This window comes from Habropoda laboriosa, unplaced genomic scaffold, assembly GCF_001263275.1.
Source record: "Habropoda laboriosa isolate 0110345459 unplaced genomic scaffold, ASM126327v1 scaffold65, whole genome shotgun sequence".
NCBI lineage: Eukaryota > Metazoa > Arthropoda > Insecta > Hymenoptera > Apidae > Habropoda > Habropoda laboriosa.
Window position 1 is genome coordinate 1,687,038 of NW_017100254.1, and position 19,900 is coordinate 1,706,937.

The following is a 19,900-nucleotide window of genomic DNA, read 5'->3' on the forward strand; positions in this document are numbered from 1 at the left end:
ATTAATTATGCCACCACAATGGGGAATTCTAATTTTAACGCGGTGGCAGCGCTCGGTATTATTCACTGCACCATATAGCTATGGAGAATTCTAATTGTGAAATTAAAAATACAGGGCGATTGTTTATTTACTAACTTCCATGGGTATCGTCATTTATACGGGGTGTTTCACTTATAAGAGACACCTAACTTATTTCTGTTCCTGTTGAGTATACAAGGAAAGCAAGAAAAAATCCCATGTCCGTCTTGATAGTCATTATTCCAAGATCATCGTCATTTTTTTGCATATTAATATTTTTATTTTTCTCTCATTTGGTTAGTTTTACGTTGCTCGAAGTCATTTCAACGTAGCACTATAAAAGATAGACGTTAATATGCAAAAAAAAATGTCGATGATTTTGGGAAGTGATCTTCAAGATGACCCGAGGGAGACTTTTATTTTACCATCACCAGGTACACGTTCTCAAAGTATACAAATTTCTCTTCTATTAATTTTTTTTTCACTTTCAATAGCAGCGGGATTAATTTAGGTATTCGTTATAAGTGAGACACCCTGTGTACGTAATATCGACAGCGACAAACGATAATGGGAAAATGAAATTAAAACGAGAAATGAACTCCTTCACTGTGATCAGCAGATAAACGAGAAATTCTTTACAAAAAGTAATTCGGTCACGGAATGTGTCAAGTTGAATTGTAGCTAACAAATCTTCCATCATTTTCCACGGGTACATTTTCTATTCCACGTAATTTTAACCGACCACCGTGGTGAGACTGACAACTAGCAGAGAGAGAGAGAGAGAGGTGGGAACGGGTTATATTCGTGCCCGTAGGGTTTTTATTATTCCATTGAACCGCCCGAAAGGGATGGAATATCAAAAGGTGCGTGGCCCTTGCTATGAAAGAGCCAGTTCGTAAGTTTACCTAAGTACGTGAGCGTACTTTAAAGGCGCACTTACCTCGGTGTAACGGTATATCGCGCAGAGGACAGAGACAGAGAGGACCAGCTGAAGTGTATGCACGCCACTCGGTTGAACAAGTGGAGAGAAGAGCCAGATACGAATAGAAACTGAAAATGAGAGACAAAGTTGCCCTGATGATGGTCGTCTCCTTTTTGTCTCTTGTTAGACGATGAAAACTTAAAAAAACAATTATTTTCCTCCATTATATTGTCGTCCAAACCGTGCTCTCTCAGAATTCTGCCTTCTTTTTTACGAAGATTTCGTAGTTGCAAGAATTGGGTAGGTAATAATGAGCTTATTAACGTTTCTAAGTATACACAGGGTGTTTCAAAACATGCTAACACTTACATGCGCCCTGTACGTTTCCTTTTCTTTGCAATAGAAAGAAGACTCTTTGAAGACAAGATTCATTTATTAACACATCTTGCGCGGGTGCTTTGCCGCCAAACTCTCACCGGCTAGCGGGCGATTTTTTACAATTCGTACGCAAAATTACTTCTGCGCAAAATAGCTGTAGTTTTTGAACTTTAGGTGTTTTTTAAGTAAAACTTTTAGTTTCTCTTTAAAAATTAAGAATGGAATAAAATGACCAGTTTCGACCAGTTTTTATTTGTGCTTCTTTCACTTTCCATTTCAGCAAATTCCAGATGATTGTCCATTTTAAAATCTACTTTTATTTATATAATTTTTATGAAATATCATTATTATCAACTGATCATTAATTCAGTTCCCTACTAATAAACTTGTTATAATTTCATTAATAATATTCTTCCAAGTTACTGTATTTTTTGTAACATTCATAGGAATGCATTTTTGCAACGCACGTTTTAATGTTGAAATATACGGGCGTCGACCTAGTACTCATGTGTATTCGATCTTATTGTAAAACCATTACAAAAGCCCATCGATAACAATAATCCACCAATAATCCGTGCAAAACGACTTTAGTCGCTTCCCGCGCAAGATGTGTTAATGTATCTTCTTCTCTGAAAAAGTTACTTTTGTATAAGTGTCAGTAATTTTTTTAAACACCCTGTAGCCCAATAATATTTTATTTTCCCTGTCTCTCTGAAAAAGTTACTGCCACATTAAGTGTCAAAGTTTTTTTTTGAAACACTCTGTAGTTCAGTAATATTATTTTCCCAGTACAAATTTCGGTATAGTTGTGAAAAATATATGTTATCAGTGCTGCTTCTCTGAAAAACGTTGCTTCCATATACACTACCGGCCAAAAGTTTGGAATCACCGAGCATTGCAATTTACACAAAAATTCCCAGAAAAAAGTCAGCGGCTTTGAGAAGTTTTCGAATCACTTGATACGAGATAAACTGATAAACTTGAAATCTATAAAAAATTAGCAGCAGATTTAATATCGATGAAAGGTGTGAGGTGATTCCAAATTTTTGGCCGGTAGTGTAAGTGTTGACACTTTTTTAAAGCACCAGACACTTTTTTTAAAAAGAACATTGCATATAGTATTCGTAAGAAATGGAATAAGTTGTTATGTCCATATTGACTTCTTAAGGAGCCCACGATCCTTTCAAGGATAACCTTCACTTATCTCGCTTACATTACTTCCATAACTCCGTCCGCGACTGTCACGATTTCCTTTTACTTCGAACCGTTCCATCGATAATAAAGACGTCCACGAGCGGAGAGAGAATCGTAAATGAAACGCGTGAGAATGCTGCGGCTCGCATAGTGTAACTACAAGCTGTACAGGTACGTTTTCCACGTAACTGGACCTACTGGTTTCCTCTCGGCATTGTCTCTCCCTCGAGAGAGATTCGAGGCTTCTGGAACGAGTATAATGAGGTTAATTGGTAACGTACAAACGAACGAACGAATGAATGGACGAGTGTTATGAATGAAAACGAGGGTTCGAGGTAATTGTGAGGGATCAATTAGCATCTGGCGACTTTGATCTCTTTGAACGTTTCTTCTTCAATGGAAGAAACGGTATTCCTTTCGTTTTCTTTTCTCAGACTAGGTAAATTCTTCTCGATACCTTTTTCTTATTTTTCTGACGTGATTAATAATTAATTAGTATTCACTTTTAATTTATGAAAGCTTCACTTTGGAATCAACATTTCCTCCATTCTCTTATTTTTTTCTTTTTCGTTTGAGTTAGGAATATTCTTCGTTCCGTTCTTAGTGAAGTAATTAGTCGGTAATTGGGTAGGAAGTAATTACGGAATAATTATTCGACGATACTGGTGCATGAAGAGAAAGGGAATTTTGCGAATTTACATAACTCACGTTACAATCAGTATATGCGCAAGATAACTTTTCAATTTTCACTTCTTTTTTATGTTAATGTTAGGTTTCGCCGTTTCAATTTATTTTTACGGTTCTTGTGGGAGGTTTCCATATAGTTGTTTCTTAAACGACTTTAATTAATGACACGTTGTCAGCGTAACGAATTTCGAAGGATCTTTATTGCGTATGAAAGAAAGAAGGTGAAAGCTTTTAACATATTGCGCAATCGGCTTATATAATGGGATTGCATTGTTATTTTTTTTTTTTTTTTTTTGCGTCACTTTTAATTTCTTCTTATTAAATGTCTTCAGAATTCGGAGGAAACATTCAGCCACCTTGCATTTATACTTCTTTATTCTCACCGTGTTATACCTATACAATTTTACTTTTACTTTCGAGAAATTGTGGAGACTCTTCGCAGAAATTCAATATTTATGTTAATCATTTTGCTCAAACTATAAATCATCGTTTAATTGTAAAATTAAACCAAAAATATTTGTATTATTCACAACAGAAAGAATGTAATTTCATTCGGACATAAATCTGTTGCGAAAGTGTTTTTTACTTCAAACTCCGTAGCTGCATTCGAAGTTTCACATGTTTTAAAAGGTTAAAACACTTCAGTTTTATTGGAAGATTCGTATGGTGTGGAGGCCTCGAATTGGTTTATTCCCATTGCTACAACCCCCAAGGCACTGATTTAGCAACTCCCTCGTTTGGTTTCGCGATAACGCGCTCCTCTATTGACTACGCGCTAACCGTAAATTAGAGGCTAACCTTCCGCCTTTTCTTTCGTTTTCTTCCCTCGCGAGAAAGCGAGGAAAACTCGCCTGAGTCGGCAACATCTTCACTCCGTTGCTCTCCTGTAAACCGCCAGTGGAGAGTGCATTTTTGTAATTGCATAAATAAATTTCCATATGTACATCGATAAATCTCTGAATTTATCGAACCATCTTATATTCACATCGATAAGTTTTCAAATCTATCAAGTTTCATGATAACACGAAATAAAAAGAAACAAGAACTATAAACCATGATATAACCAGGAACAGACACGTTTCTATACGTCGAAACGTCAAGACGAAAAGCCTGAACGCTTTATGGATCATAAAACGCGCATTTCACCGAAAACTATGCGGGAAGAGGAGTAAGGAAAATTTCAATTTGATCGTATGCAGATGGCGAGGATGCAGGAAGTGTATCGACGGTATAAAACGCGGCACGCTCGTTTCTATACACCTACCCGCATAAGTAAGCAAAACACTTTCACAAGTTGTGGTAAACGCGATCGCTATCTCGCTATAATCCCTCTGGGTTGGCGCGCTTGCGCGTATGCCTGCGCATGCGCCGACGTATGCGCGCGCATCGTCCGCGATTTTTCCCGCTCTCGACGCGGCTCGCGCAATAAACAGATCGATTTATGCCCTTCGCGTTACTCGCGCTTTCCATCCGCCGACGATGATCTATGGATCGTTGAAATTTACATTTTACCTTCTCTTATTTCGTGTCCTTCTCGTGCCCAAGTGTTCACGAAGAGTTTCACAGTATATTGCTTGTGCTAACTGCTGAGAGAGAAGTTTACGGTGAATGCGAATATGGCGGATTCATCGATTTGCGCAGTATGAGGAATTTTATTTGGAAATGGATTGGACATTTATTAATGTAAATATGAAAATTTGATTAACACGTTGAGTGCCATCATGTTATTGCGTTAATTATACAATATATATTATTTTGCAACGATACTACGTCACTTAGCAAATTGGAAACGCACCATTACGCCGCGTGGGCCATCGATTGGCTCACTTCAAATTTGGAGGTTATGTGTAGAAAAAAATGTGGAATCTATTGGATTGTTTTTATTCTACGGCATTCCACTGTATTGCTTTTGTAAAAACTGATTTATTTATATTATATAGTTTCCATTAGTCTCTAATTCGACGATTCATGGTAATTGCTGCCATCAAATTATCCTCGTCTACTGCTTTTGGTCGCCCACAGCGTGATGAATCATCTAAGCCACAATCTCCCGATCGGAATTTTTTAAACCATTTTTGACACATACGAATCTTCACAGCATCGTCTCCATAAACTTCACGAATATTTTTTATTGTTTTAGTAGCTGTACTTCCCTTACGAATCTGTTATCAATAGACGTTACTGATGGGCTTAGCAATAAAAAAACATAAATGAAATATGGTTGTAAAAACAAAAGAATAACTAAGATACTCTACATTGTAGCTGACAATACAGAGACATCTCTTCAGAAACGCACGAACTTTTTGTATTTATGCGTTTTACGCATAAATTTAAGCTGCTCTTTGGTACAGCCTCAACACTCAATAAACATAACAAAAGAAAAGAAAGAAAAGGTACGATTAACATCGACGTTCGTAGTTTACTATATGCAAAAGGTGACTGTAAAATGTCACCCGTCTCGTGTTTCCTTACGGATGCAATATGCGCGTGATTTACTTCTCGTTTACACTGCTGCTACAGGACCCCTTGGCTCACGTGGCTATCTACAGGTGTTTCCTTCTTAAATGGCAAAGTGCGAAGAGATCTTACCTCCTCTTCAGGCTTTCGTCGGTGAAAACGATCATTTTCCGAGAGGAATTTCACGGTTTAAGCTACTGTCAGTGGCTGAAAATGAATCGATAGTGGAAATAAGGTGGTGAATATCACTTAGGAAACATTTATGTGGATATTTTTCAAAATTTCAAAATTATTTTCACTGAAAAAGGTATAAGTGTGCAAAAGTATTTAATGTTTCAAAGTTTATCTTATTTCGAATTGAGATTTATTAAAGATTAATTATGAAAGAGGAATTATTCTCAAAAAAAAATCCCAATGCAGGACGTCGATGTCGACGCACGAACCTTTGAAACGTCGCCTTTATGATTTTTCCCTTTGTTCTGTGCCACTTTTTCAGCCTCTTTCTCCCTCTGCTATTACAATACACCTTCCTTCCTTTTTCTCTGCACGTTTTCTTCTCCGTGCAGCTTGTTCTGCTTTATCATTGGCTCTTTTCGGCGGAATCGATAACTAGAGTGCGCAGTTACGACACAGTAACTATCACAGGGGTTTTGTCGGTTGGATTTATGGGGGTTTGGGGTTGACGGTGTGAATGGCGGTGTAAGTGAATGATTGGAGATGATTGGGATTTTTTGGGGGCACTTTCGGTAGCTAGGGATGAATTTTATTGCTTTGGGGATCATTGGAAATTGCTTTCGTGGCTTTAGGTGTGATTAAGAATCTTTTTTACAGTTTTCGTCAAGTTAAGGATGATCAAAAGCACTTAGAAATAATTAGAAATTGTTCTGGAAAATGTAGAAATTGTCAGATATAACTTTTGTTACTTTAGAAATTTTGTACTTTCTTCCTAATTGCTTTAATATAATTTTTTAATTCTTTGTAAGGTATGTCTTTTTGTTTTTCCTTAAACAAAGTTTCAGAAATAATGAGAAGCTGTGTCTGTTCTCTTTTTAGTGTTTTCAAACGAAAAAGAAAGTATTCTTCCTTTTTTTATTCCTTAATTTTACGCTTAAAACACTTGACCTTGGACGTTGGAAGCTTCTCCTCTAAAAAGATTACTTTTAGAATCCTTAAGCTGTTCAAATTGGATTGTGGAATTATTGACTTAGAGTATTACCGCATTTGCTAGATGACAGAGCTACAGTATGCAATTATATACTAAACTAGGCTATTAAAATGCAAGACTAATGTTCTGCACGGATTATTACAGCGTAAGACTGGTAGACTGAATTATTAAGCTATAGAAACTCTGGATTGAATTATTCCAGACCAAACTAATCAAGTGTAAAATTAATAGACTAGGTTTTGAAATCGTGGTGCATTGAATTCATACTCTTGGAACCTAAAATTATAACCTAGATTATACAGGCTATTAAAATATAGAATTAGTAGACTAAATCATTACATTGTGATAATATTAGGTAACGTTAAAAGTTACAGGACTGGATTGTAAAGTTTATAGCAGTACTCAACTGTTGGAATCTAGTCTTTTGAAAGTAAATTACTATACCAGTCTGATAAATTCAATTATTGCAGTGAAATAATATTCGGTTGTAATATTATAAAAGTCGACAATTTCCGACTAACAAATATTTTCGTTAAATCCAGGATTCAGAATGGAATATTTTTCCAATAATCTGCAGAGTACCTATAGAATTATTTTTAATAGATTCAAGATAAAACTTTTCTCCATCACTCTAGATCACTGTGCACTCTAATCACTCTAAATCAAAAAAATTTTAGTAAAAATTCTTGTTTTATCTATAAAAATTTATGTCGCATTAATATTTTCATGTTTAAATATTACCCCTCCCTCCTCTTCATCCCACGGTGCCCGCCGAACTCCCGCATTCCTCCTAGTAAAAAAGGTTGCCGACCCTTGCTCTAAATCATCACTTTTTCCAAAAAAAAAATATTAGCAACTTTAAGAAATTTTTCACGAATTCTTTATTACTCGAATCACAAATTCTTGATCACTGTGTATTGTAAGATATCAAAGAGTTTTCATAAAAATTTTTCATCCCTGCAATATTGATTTCAAACCCACGAAAAATTGCTAGCAGATGGAAAAATTGGTAAGCGTTCTGAAACTTTTTGGCCAGCAGTGTATATAGGATGGCTCAGCTAAATGAAAAAGCTTCTCAGGACAATGTTACACTATTTCAAGGGGCGCGTGTAACTGTGGAAACGGTTTTTCCACAAGGTCATTTTTCTTACGAGATTTCAAGGTAATCGTTAATTTTTTAAACGGAACCCTGTATTTTTCCAATATCCTTGTAGAGAGTGAAAAAACCCTTCGTTTCGAGATACTTGTGTCTAAAGATAATTAAAATTTCCTAAAGGTTTACTGAAGAACGTAATCGAACGTAAACATTACACGATGGTTGCCCACCACATTATTCGACGTGTGCGAGGACACTGTTAGACAGAATGTTTAAAGGACGTTGGATCGGACGACGAGGAACTGTGGAGTGGCCAGCTCGTTCTCCTGACCTTACCTCGCTAGATTTTTATCTGCCGGGTAAACTAAAAGGTATGGTTTATCGTGAGAAACCAACAAGATAATATGAAGGAGAGAATTGCAGCTGCATGTGCATCCATAATATCGCAGAAAATAGGAAAAGCGTTGGTATGAAGAATTGATCAAAGGATTCCAATTATGCGTAGCAGCAAATGGCCATCGCATCGAGCATCTCTAACCTTTGGAATTCACAATGAGTTGTAAAAGTACCTATCTTCTGTTACCGTTTCCAATAACAGGTAAGACTTATGATTGGATACGAATGTGTGAATCAGTGTACCGCTTGAATCCTTAAGAAATTTTAATTACATTCAGACGCAAATATCTCTATATCTTTCCATATATCTATTCCCAGACATGGGAATGGTATAGTTATTAACGTCGTTGAATTTATTTTTTCACTCTCTGCAATGATATTGAAAAAAATATGTAGGATTCCATTTAAAAATATAGCGATGACTCTGAAATTTCGTAAAAGAAATGATGTTGAGAGAAAACCGTTTTCACGATTTCACGTGCCCACTGAAGTAGCGTAACTTTGTTCTGAGAAAATTTTCAGCTGAGCCACCTGGTATATTACGACTCAAAAGGGGCAAACTGGTTGTCAGAGAGTCCGTTCGATCGGGGATCATCGTTTTATGAGAGCAATGAAGATTTATAAAGGGGTAGCTGGAACCAGGGGAGCGACGAGAGCGATATGGCACGGGTTTCGGATACATTGTGCAGTGGACAGCGATTCTACAGGGTGGTTCGACTGGTATCGCTCGCTAGGGGAGAGTTTCTGGGACAGTTTCGACGACCATTGTCTTGCAAATCCCTCGGAATTTTATTGCTTGTCCCCAGTGTGTTTCGCAGTGACGCGCGGACACGTCGTTGAATCGCTTGTTCGATCTGGGAAAACGAGCTGTTCAATTTTAATTGCAAATTATCACATTGCGACGGTGAATGCGTTCACTGCCTACATTTTGTTCCAGGGTAATTGTCATTGATAATGTACCTTTGAATTGATCAAATTTCCACGACGAAGTAATTTTGTTGCTGTGTAATTTCTTCTTTTTTTTTTTAGAGCAAAACTTGTCAGATTAAAATGGTAGATATTAGAATGTTAAAACGGTTTTTTTTTTTAATATTTTACTGTACACTAGTGTTGAGTGGAATAAGAGATTAAAGATTAGAATATTATAATATTACAGTAATTAAAAAATTCTGTATTAAACCAGTATGATATCGCTGTCGAGGCGTTTTGTTTATTAAAATAGTGTTAAAATGTTAAAATTATTTTTTTATATTTGACTGTAGGCTAGTGTTGATTTGAATACAAGATTGTAAATTAGAGCACTACTATTTTGCGGTGACGTAACTTTAAATCGAACTACTGGTGACAACAAATTTTCGATCAACTTATTTCGTATTAAAATAGAAGAATTCTGTATTATAACAATAAAAAAATTGACGATTAAAGTGATATCGTACAATTAGACTTATTTTAAATTGGTCTGAAATTGAAACAAACAATATTCTATTTTACTTTTCTTTCTCTAATTCAAAAATGAAGGAATTTTGCAGTGAAGTAGAATTGCAATTAAAACGAATCTTTTATTGAGGCGTAATAAGAAAGGCCACTAGGGGTCCGCTGGCCGAGGTAGATTATCCCCAGTCAATCCTGTTCGACTTAGACAATAACCATATATCCTACATGCTGATTGGTTACGCCAACAAAACTCGGCTACGAAAAACTGTATAAAAGCACTTGGATTTGTAGAACACAAACACTTACGTACGTTCATTCTGTCAAACAACCTGTCGGAAGAAGCAAGAAACTGAATAAGCTCTTATGCAGACTACAGACAGCTCTCAAGGCTTCAACTAAATTGCTCATGCGAAGTTAAATCTCAAATTCACATTTTTGTGAGGAATACGGTGCGCAGCAGTCGCAAAACGATATTGGTGATTAAAGTGATATTGTGCTAAATTAAAAAATTCTGAAATTAGACCTATGGAAGAATTTTAAATTGGTCTGGAGTTAATACAAACAATATTCTGTTTTGTTTAATTTGTTTTCTAATTCAAAAATGAAAGAATTTTACAGTGAATTAAAATTACAATAAACAAATTCTTAAAGTAAAACGATTAATATTTTTGTAAATAGGTATAAACTAGTATTGCAATTTCTTTCACTAAATTCGCTAGTTTTTTAATAATTATAGTAAAATCCTTAATAAATTGAGTTAGGAATAACTTACTTATTAGCAACAGATTCAGCTGTCTTTCAGAAACCATCGGTACATCTAAATCTCCATTTATCAGAAATCTCACAGCTAATGAAAAATCATAAAATTTCCATCGTGCAACATGTTCACTTGTGATTCATTTGCATCGTTCGAAACAGGTACCGCAAAACCCATAAACGTTCGCATTCAATCAACCACGACCCACACGAATCTATAAACCGAACTATAAATAAAATCGTAGTGAATTAAACAGATTCATAGCAAAGTGAAACATTCTACTTCCAGTTTAGCTAAAAAAAAAAAAAAAGAAGGAGAAAAAGATGAAAAGAAGAAAAATATGTGTAATAGCGTGCAATCGATCGGTGTTTCAGGTATCGAGCAGCCAATATGTCGGTGCTTCTGGAGGCGAGGTCTTACAGGCCTTTCAAGTCCTCGGAGGAGTATCTGATCGCGATGAAAGAGGATCTAGCCGAGTGGTTGAACGCGCTGTATCCGGAGCTGAGAATTAACGTTGACAATTTTATGGACCGGCTGGACACTGGCGTAGCTCTGTGCAAAGTAAGTGGCCGTAGATAGATTTATGCATTCCCAGAAGTATAAACTCGCCTCCATTTTCTATTTCTTGTGTATTACGTGTGCGTGTACACTTTTGTTTATAAGTTTGAGGATATTCAGGATTGAGTGAAATTGGAATTTTTTATTTTCTAATTTGTATTTCTTTTTCAATATTTTGGGTGGCCAAATCAGTTTTAGCATTCTTTTATGGTTAATATTTTCAGTGACAAATTAATATTAAATATTGAGATTGTAAGATGTCAGGATTGAAAAATAATGTAATGATAGAATGGAAAATAATTGCGTTCATTGTTTTACTGTATTTAGTGAAATCATTCCTGAAGAGGAAAACCGTCACCCAAAGTATTATATGGTAATTTTTTCTGTAATAAAAGGAATTAAATTGTCTTGATTCATTCGGTTTTTCTGTGATCTAAGAAATCTCTAAGATCTGTCAAGAAAGTTGATTCTACCATGATCTCAGAAAATCTGTAAAATCTATCTAAGTGAAACTTTATCCAAGAATATTTAAGTGAATATTTAAATGAATGTAGCAAAAATAGCAAAAGTTCTCTGACTGTTTATGCATGGATACCTGCCTATCTATTATATTCTTTGTTTTTTAACTCATACAAATGGTGCTTATTGTAAAAAAAAAAAATGGTATATTTAAATACTTATGAATGAAAGTGTACACGTACCATTCAGCATTAGCAAATCTAATGCAGCTGGTTGTTGCGTTTTGAGACATACCTATCACAAACCGGGTTCAATGCATTGGAACTCTAGTATTCCCATTTGTAGGACGTCTCGTTAGGAAGAAATTCAATTTGTTCGCTCTTATTTCTATTTTATTACCCTGGTATTTCCGATCATTAAATGGTTGCTGGATTCATAATGTGTTTGGAATAGGGGGGTTAGGTAATAGGACAGTTTCTTGTCATCGGAATAATAATAGGTGTTTGTTCAGTGACTAGTTGATGTTATAGACAGCTGGTCGAGTTAAGTTGGACAGAATCGATAGCTTCCACTGAACGTCACGGAATTTCTTCGAAGTTCCGATAAAATTAGCATAGAATGGGTATGTAGGGCAAAAGAAAAATAAGATAATTTCAGCTATCGAATCTAGAACAATTGCACAGAATACTTTCCATGTTATTATACTTAAATCTCCATTCAAAAATTCTCAATTTTCAAATAGAAATTTTAGTATTCAATTTTATTTTCTATTACAAAAACTTTTTTATTTTTAATATTCAACATTCAATTCGAACAGATTTTCAAGGCCAAAAATTCAAATCCAAACAGAAATTTTAATATTCCATTTTATTTTCATTTATACAAATTTTATTTATTTTAGTATTCAATTTTAATCCCAAATGTAAATTGTAACCTATACACTCGAATCAGAAATAAAAATTTCAAATTTCAACAATCTTCACTTCCAAGCAAAAAATTTCATTTCTTGACAATAGTAGTGAAATTTTTCTCGCATAAATCAACCATGAAACGTGTTCGAGTCGGAAATAAATACTTTGCCTAGAAAATCGATAAATAAAATATCAAAGTGTTTAAAGTGCAAAATGATCCTTTGAACTGAGCTGAGAAGTGATCGTTTTGCTTCTCAGAAGGTTCTTGAAAATTCCGGCGTGAGTAACGTTAAAACGCGCGTGCAACAAACGCGTACACGCGGCACTCGACACGCACTTACAAGCACTCATACAATGAAGTGTTAAATGGAAACGCATAAAAGCCATGGGGCACGTATAGCTCGGTCGCGGATCGTGAAACAGAGGAAGAAGGATGCGTGTGACGTCCACCGGAAGCTGTTGCTTCAACGCCACTTGAATTACGAATTAAGTCGACGCGTGTAGGAAACCTCGTGACACGAGGAGGAGCGAACGAACGAACGAGCTTCTTCGTGCCCCTGTTTTCCTCCTTTTCTTTCCTTCGACCCGTTATATACAACGGGAGAACGTATTTGTTGAACATTATGTTTCTCTTTTCCTTTGCGTGAGAGTGAAATCAGTGGAGAATTTGGAAAATTTCCAATTGGGGAGATTGTGAATTTGGGAAATTACCAATGGGGAAGATTGTGAATTTGGGAAATTTCCAATTAAGGGAGCTAGTGAATTCGGCGAATTTCCAATTGGGAAAATTATAAATTTGGAAAATTTCCAATTGGGGAGATTGTGAATTTGGAAAATTTACAATGGGGAAGATTGTGAATTTGGGAAATTTCCAATTAAGGGAGATTGTGAATTTGGAGAATTTCCAATTGGGAAAATTATGAATTTGGAAAATTTCCAATTAAGGGAGATTGTGAATTTGGAGAATTTCCAATTGGGAAAATTATGAATTTGGAAAATTTCCAACTTATATATTTGAATATGGAATGAATTATTTAGATATAAGTGATACAAATTTTACAGAATTCTGATTGCAATAAAAAGTGGAAATATCAATGTAGTATAGGTATACAATGTTCTTACAATCATTTCTACTGCCAGGATCGTGGCTAGTGTAAATAAGATTTTAGAATGTCTCGCCGTTAGACTCGAACAGATGTCTGGATTATTTTTCCTCTGCAGACTATACCTACACGATGCAACAAAAATGAAACACTTTGCGCTCGTTACACTGTCCATAACACCCTTATCCAGGCCATTCGATCTTTAATTCAAAAGCTATCGATCCGTTCATCTTAAACACACCCTCGAGCATCAGCTTCTGTAGTAAAAAAACGTAGAAAACCAACAGCCGGGACACGATCCGTCTAACAGATACAACTACACATTTTGGCGAATGTTCCGGTTCGACTAGTTACGCCCCGTTCTAAAGTGTAGGAACTTAAACCGCCATGTTAGAGGCACACGATCGACCAGTTATTTTCACGCAATGCAAACTCTCCCACCCCTTTTATTTCGATTGTAAAATACCGCGAAATTTATCGTAAATACCTAGACCACCTCCCTGTATGCCGTATATTAGCCGCCATTTTATACGTCTATTCGCACGTAACACCATAGTATAATCGGGCGTACTGGAGAACAGTTAATAATAATCGCCATTCCAGTTCGACGGCCATCATTTTTCCTCTCGAAGTTTTCGCGCCCAAGACCAATATACAAGGGGCTTAATGATCGCCTCCGCGTCGAATATGTTCAACAGCAACGACATTCTCCTTGTCTGCGCGACACGCGGTTTTATCGCGTCAACGCTGAGAACTCGTTTCAAGCACGATGCGAGCAACAGATAATTTTGCCCGCGGAGAATTCACTTGGTTTGATTGCACGTAGGCTGTAAGGAGGGGAAGAGAAAAAGTAGGCAATTACATGGTTGTTCGCCACCCTGTTTTATTGGGATGCTTGTTGATCCTTCGATGATTCTATGGGTTCGGTAAGAATTTGCTCGTAAAGATATATATACTGAATTAATTACTTTTCAGGATTAAGTTTTATATCGGTTCAATAAGAATAATTGTTCCAGTAGGCCTGGAGTAGTAGTTTATACCTTTATAGAGACTTTACTCGTTTCTTATACCTATTGTAATTTCACTTGTAATTATACTTATTGTAGTTATAGTATACCTGTATGCTATATACTTTATTAGTTTATGCTTTTATAGAGAAACAAAGAATTCATGTAACAGTACGTGAAAGTAGCATGGTTGACGAGTAAAATTGAGGCTATAAAGTACCTACCTCGTATACCTACAGACAAATTTGAATTCTATAGTTTAAGCGACCTTCCAAAAAAAAAATTATACATATGTATGTATTAAATATTTGTATGTAAGAAAATATTTTGAAACGTGAATAATTTCATTATTTATAATCTGAAAACAAACGTTTTGACGTTAGACCACTGGTAATAAATAATAGTTATTGATTATTCCTAAAATAGCTACTATGTTACCTCAAAGTATTTCTATCAATTTCGCGAGATCTAACGTTGGGGTATTAAAAGAGTTAAAGCGAAGTGCGAGCGTGCCCGTGGCGATGAATGGAAGTCGACACAGAGTCGATTTAACTGGCGGCGTGACTGCGACAGTCGTATGGGGGGAATCGAGTTCCAGCGGTGGACTCCTCGTAGATCAGTGAAAGTCGAAGCAGCTACTCGTTGCCGGGCTCGCGCTGCCGACAGCCAATCCGACACGCGAGAGACTACTCTATCGGCGCCGTTCAATGGCACACACGATCGTACAAGCGAGATATCGGCCCGTGTTCTTTCGACACGCGGTCCCTTCCTTACGATGCCTCGACACTTTAAGGATTCGGTTTGACAGTGGGTGATCGTGTTGTGGACACTGGTCGAACGCTTCGATTGTCCCATTCGATTAGCTTGCACCGTTTCCCTGTGGTAATTAGTCAACGCGAACCGTGGAACAGTGAGATTGTTGACTTTTTCAGTTGGTTTGGGAACGGATGCGACATTTGGATCACTTGGATCATTTATTTAGACATCGAAGATCATTCGTTTAGTCGTGAGATCAAGTATAAATGGAACGAAGGTTTAGAGGTCTGAAGATTTCCAAGATCGGAAGTGCAAGGTTTGGATCCCAGAGTTCAGAATTTCAAATCTGAGATCCTAGGTTGAAAGTTCAAAGTCTGAGGGTCAGAGTCCAAATTTCGCATACGAAAGTCCCAAATTTGGCCACTAAGGCGCGTGTAATCAAATCCTTAGCGACCAAAATCCAGTTTCTGAATTTCAAGGCTCGAGATCTCAGAGTCCAGAGTCCTAAGATCCAAACTCCCAGTTCCAGGTGTTGAGATATGAATCTGTGTCCAAGTCCACGATCCAATTCTCGCGATCCATATATCAGAGTCCAAGATTCGACATACAGAGTCCAAAATTGGAAAATTGCTCACTGTTGTACCATCAAACCAATTTCACCAATTTTCCTTTCCTTGTTCTTCCAAATTAAGACTATTATTATCGTCAACCCTGTCCCCCACAAACACTTGCACTATTCTCGATCATTTTACCTGGCCCACGGCTGTCTGGCGAACCGTTGCGGCACGTGGTGTATTATAAATTCATGCCAGAGAAATATTTAGAGTAGGCAGCCGCGATAAAGGAGCGAACAGTATGAGAAGGGGGGGTGGAATCGAGTCGGTACATCGGGTACGCGCGCCCCCATTGCGCCAGCGAAGGATTACACACCTCTCTGTCCCTCTTGTTCGATATTGGTACGCCAAGTCGCGGTGGAATTTCCGATCCTGTGGCCTGTTCGCGAGCCACCTTTTGCGACCACGTAGACTTTACGAGCCGTGACGAGAATCTGGCCAGTGGAGAAGGGCGCGGTACGTAATAAGGTACGAGACGTGGTGCGATAAGGACCCCCGGTGCTCTGGATAATACCACTCGTTCGCCCTGGCTGACACGATTTTTCTGCTTCTGAATAAGGACGAGCCACCATGAGAGTGGGTTGACACTGTGCTTTTGTCTCGTTTCGAGTGGTCTCTTTTGGTACGATGGGGTCTACACCGCGAAGGGACCATTTTTGGGCAAGTGTGAAATATCGTGTTCCTACAATTTGATTTTATGATTGCGGAGAATTGGTAATTGAATTAATTGATTTTTGGGGGATTTGAGGAAGTTTTGAGATTAGTTCTAGAATTCATTTTAACGATTTACACGATTTTTTTTTTAAATTAGTTAACAAAAGTTTGTCTATATTCAATGAACAATATAAAGTAATACAAAATTTTTTAGACGAGAGTGTAGAATTGAATGCTTATTGAATCCCGTAGAAACGTTTGGACTATTGAATCGTAGGTACATTTCGTGAATTGGAGGGTTGGAACTATCGAGGATGGGGAGATATTCGATAGAACTGTTTGCCTTCTATACTCTGTCCGAAATCAATTGCTACCGAAGGTCATCGGGGAGCGCTTCCCCCACCACTCTCCACGCCTCTTCTTCCTTTGTTCTCTTTTAAATTTCCATTGTTCATTCTAGAATAGCAAACATAAGAAACACAATAGAGAAAAAACTTTTCGTTTTTTCAAAAAGACCTGATTCTCTAAGTAACCAATACTTGATAAAATTCCATAAATTGATAATTTGAAATTTCATTAAAAAGAAGGGAAGATAATTCTAGAAAAATTGAACGAATTCTAAATTTAAAGCTTGAATTTTTGTCCAAACGATACTTCCTAAAATAGGAATACTGAATTCTAGACAGTGGCTGACGAGCCTCGTCCGGCGTTGGATTAATTAAGCGCAATTGTCGACATCTGCTTTCCTCGTCCCTTCTTTCCACAGCGAATTAGAATTTACGGCAGCTCCATCGAGGTCTCGACTCTCGCGTAACGCCGGTTTGTCCCCCTTTTTCAGCTTCCAAGAATCGCTTTCCTGGACGAAGATGATTTTTTACCAATTAACCAGTGGAAGAAACTCGAACCGTAGCCATAATTGGGATTAAACGACGCTTGTCCTTACGCGATCATGCAAATTAATTGTGTCACGCTTAGAACGGTTGACGGACGTTGCTTGATTTTCGACGATCGTTTGATAAATCACGGCACTCTTCAATTAAACTGTGCATTTCATTTTCGGGCTATTTCGGGACTCTTCTTCATCCATGAAATCATCTCGTGTCGAGACTTTCTTTTTTAAATTGTGCACACATTTTTTTTGGAACTTTCTTTTCTAAATAATTGGCTTCGTGGGAATTACAGGAGAATTTTTAATAGAAATTTTGCTCAATTCAAGATTCTCTCTCGCGCAGTTTTTTTTTTTCGTAATGGTAAGTTGTTGAGGCAATTGTTTTTTTTTTGCAGAAACTTTGGTTAATTCTAACCTCAAAAAATTAAAATTAAGAAAATATAAATTTGAAAATTTTCCAAAATCGAATAAAAAAAAATAACTTTGAAAATTTTCCAAAATCGAATCATGTTACAAGAATTTTTTTTTTAAGTACAGAAATAAGAATATTCCTTGTATACCTACATCTTCGCTTCTTATCCCAAATTCCCTGGAATAAATTTTCTTCAAGTACACAATTCACGAATACAATTTTTCAATTGAAATGAAAAATCATTTCAACGTCGCTCATAAAAATTCTATGCACAGTGGACGAGTGGAAGAAAACAAGAATGACGAATTCCAAAGCTGAGAAGTTGTAAAAGCAGTGGCGTAATAAAGTCACGTGATCGCGATACGCATTCTGACACGCGTGTGTCTTGCTATCTCAGCTGAGATCTCTTGTTTTGCACGTCGCAGGTATATCTAGACCATTTTGCATACATTTACATATAAGAGGACATTCAGCTGACTGTCCTTGCTGGCTGATTATCCTTTTCGGAAGGCCAGTCCATTTCTGCATGTCGGCAAGGTTAAATCTAATCGAGTCACTGTTCTTTCTGTCATCGCTTATCAACCCTTTCAGCTGTTTATTGTGCTCGATGGTACGTGTACAAATTTATAGTATACAGAGGTGGCTATAGTGTTGTAAATACACAATTCTTATTTTTTATTCCATTGCAATTTATTTCAAATTTTGTTTTTGTGTATTGTAATTATTTTCACTTGAGTCAGCCTTTTATTATTGTAGATTGTTATCAATTGTAAAAGATTGCTTGGAGGATTTCGATTGGTGATTATATCATAGAATAAAAAAGGAATTTTTTCAGTGTTGAAAGTATACCATTTTTATTTTTTATTCAGCTTTACTCAGTAGGTAGGGGAGAGCGGGGTAATTCCGGCTACATAAGCAAGAAATTCTATAAAATTTGAACAAGTTACACATTTGTTAAGTTTTTGATATTAATTGATAGCTTGAAGTGTCTAGTTTGTATTAGTATGGCCGAGAAGGCATAAATTTATGTTGTAATAAAATTGGCAACAAAAAACTAAAAAATGGCATTTGGCATAATTTTTCTTTATAAAAGAGGTAAGAAAACTGTTAAATTAATAAAAATCTTATTATTTTTCGTAGCTAGCAGTGATTTCACTGTTTTTGTTAACTGAATTTCTTGGTTTTCTTCCAATTTTTCTTTCTTGAAGAGTAGAATATGGTATTCCAAACAATTGTGCTGCCTTATACATTATATGGACATTTTTTTCTTACTAATGACATCCATGGCCTTTAATAAATTTTCCTGGCTCCAATCTGCCTTCTTCGTAATTCTTTTGCATGTTCGTGGCATCTACGCCAGAAGAAAGCAATGTTAAAAGCTGGCTGGTATAACCCCTGCATTTTGACCGGTATTACCCCACACCTCATGTTCAGATATTTCAAGTAATCCACTGAATTGAATTTACATATAACAAAAAACCAAATGTGACTTTGAAGGTAGAAACATTCTTCTATTTAATGAGATTAATATTAATAATTTATGTCGATTCTAAGTACTAATTTACCTTACTTGAAAATTGCCCACTGTTACAGTCACAGTTATAGTCACAGAATCGATGAATTTTTCCCGCTCTCCCCTACATTGAAAATTTTTTTCTACCCAGTCAGTTTTTCATTATTGCAGATTGTTGTTAATGGTTAAATAGCATTTTAACTTTCTGACGTTTTTTCTTTCGGAATAACATGGAACAAAAGATGAGTTTTTACATTAAATTCGTCGAAGCGTGTATTTGATCTGTAGAACCACCCCTTTCGATGGCGGAACTCGAGTCGAAACGATTTGTTGTCGACTGGTCTAGCCAGCTAAACTTTTTTTTCCATAGGATCCCAAAAATAAACAGACGGTCGTCCTTCCATCCGGTCTTTTTCACGTCTAAATATACCAATTCTTCCCCCTGGCTTGGAAAGCTACTGCGCTCAGGGGTGCACTGGAAAAACAACCGACGAAAATAGATCATGCTACCCATGTTGGA

The 19,900-nt window shown here is 36.6% G+C and overlaps 1 protein-coding gene across 2 annotated transcripts in view; it reads left to right on the forward strand.

Annotated features, from left to right (window-relative positions):
- Positions 1-19,900, forward strand: part of LOC108572507 (GAS2-like protein 1) — a 94,534-nt gene that overhangs the window by 18,105 nt on the left and 56,529 nt on the right. For both annotated transcript variants that reach the window (XM_017934763.1, XM_017934764.1), the window contains exon 2: positions 10,879-11,065. In XM_017934763.1, the coding sequence (XP_017790252.1) occupies positions 10,895-11,065 (171 nt within the window). In that variant the 5' untranslated portion in view covers positions 10,879-10,894. The remainder of the gene's footprint in view (positions 1-10,878; positions 11,066-19,900) is intronic.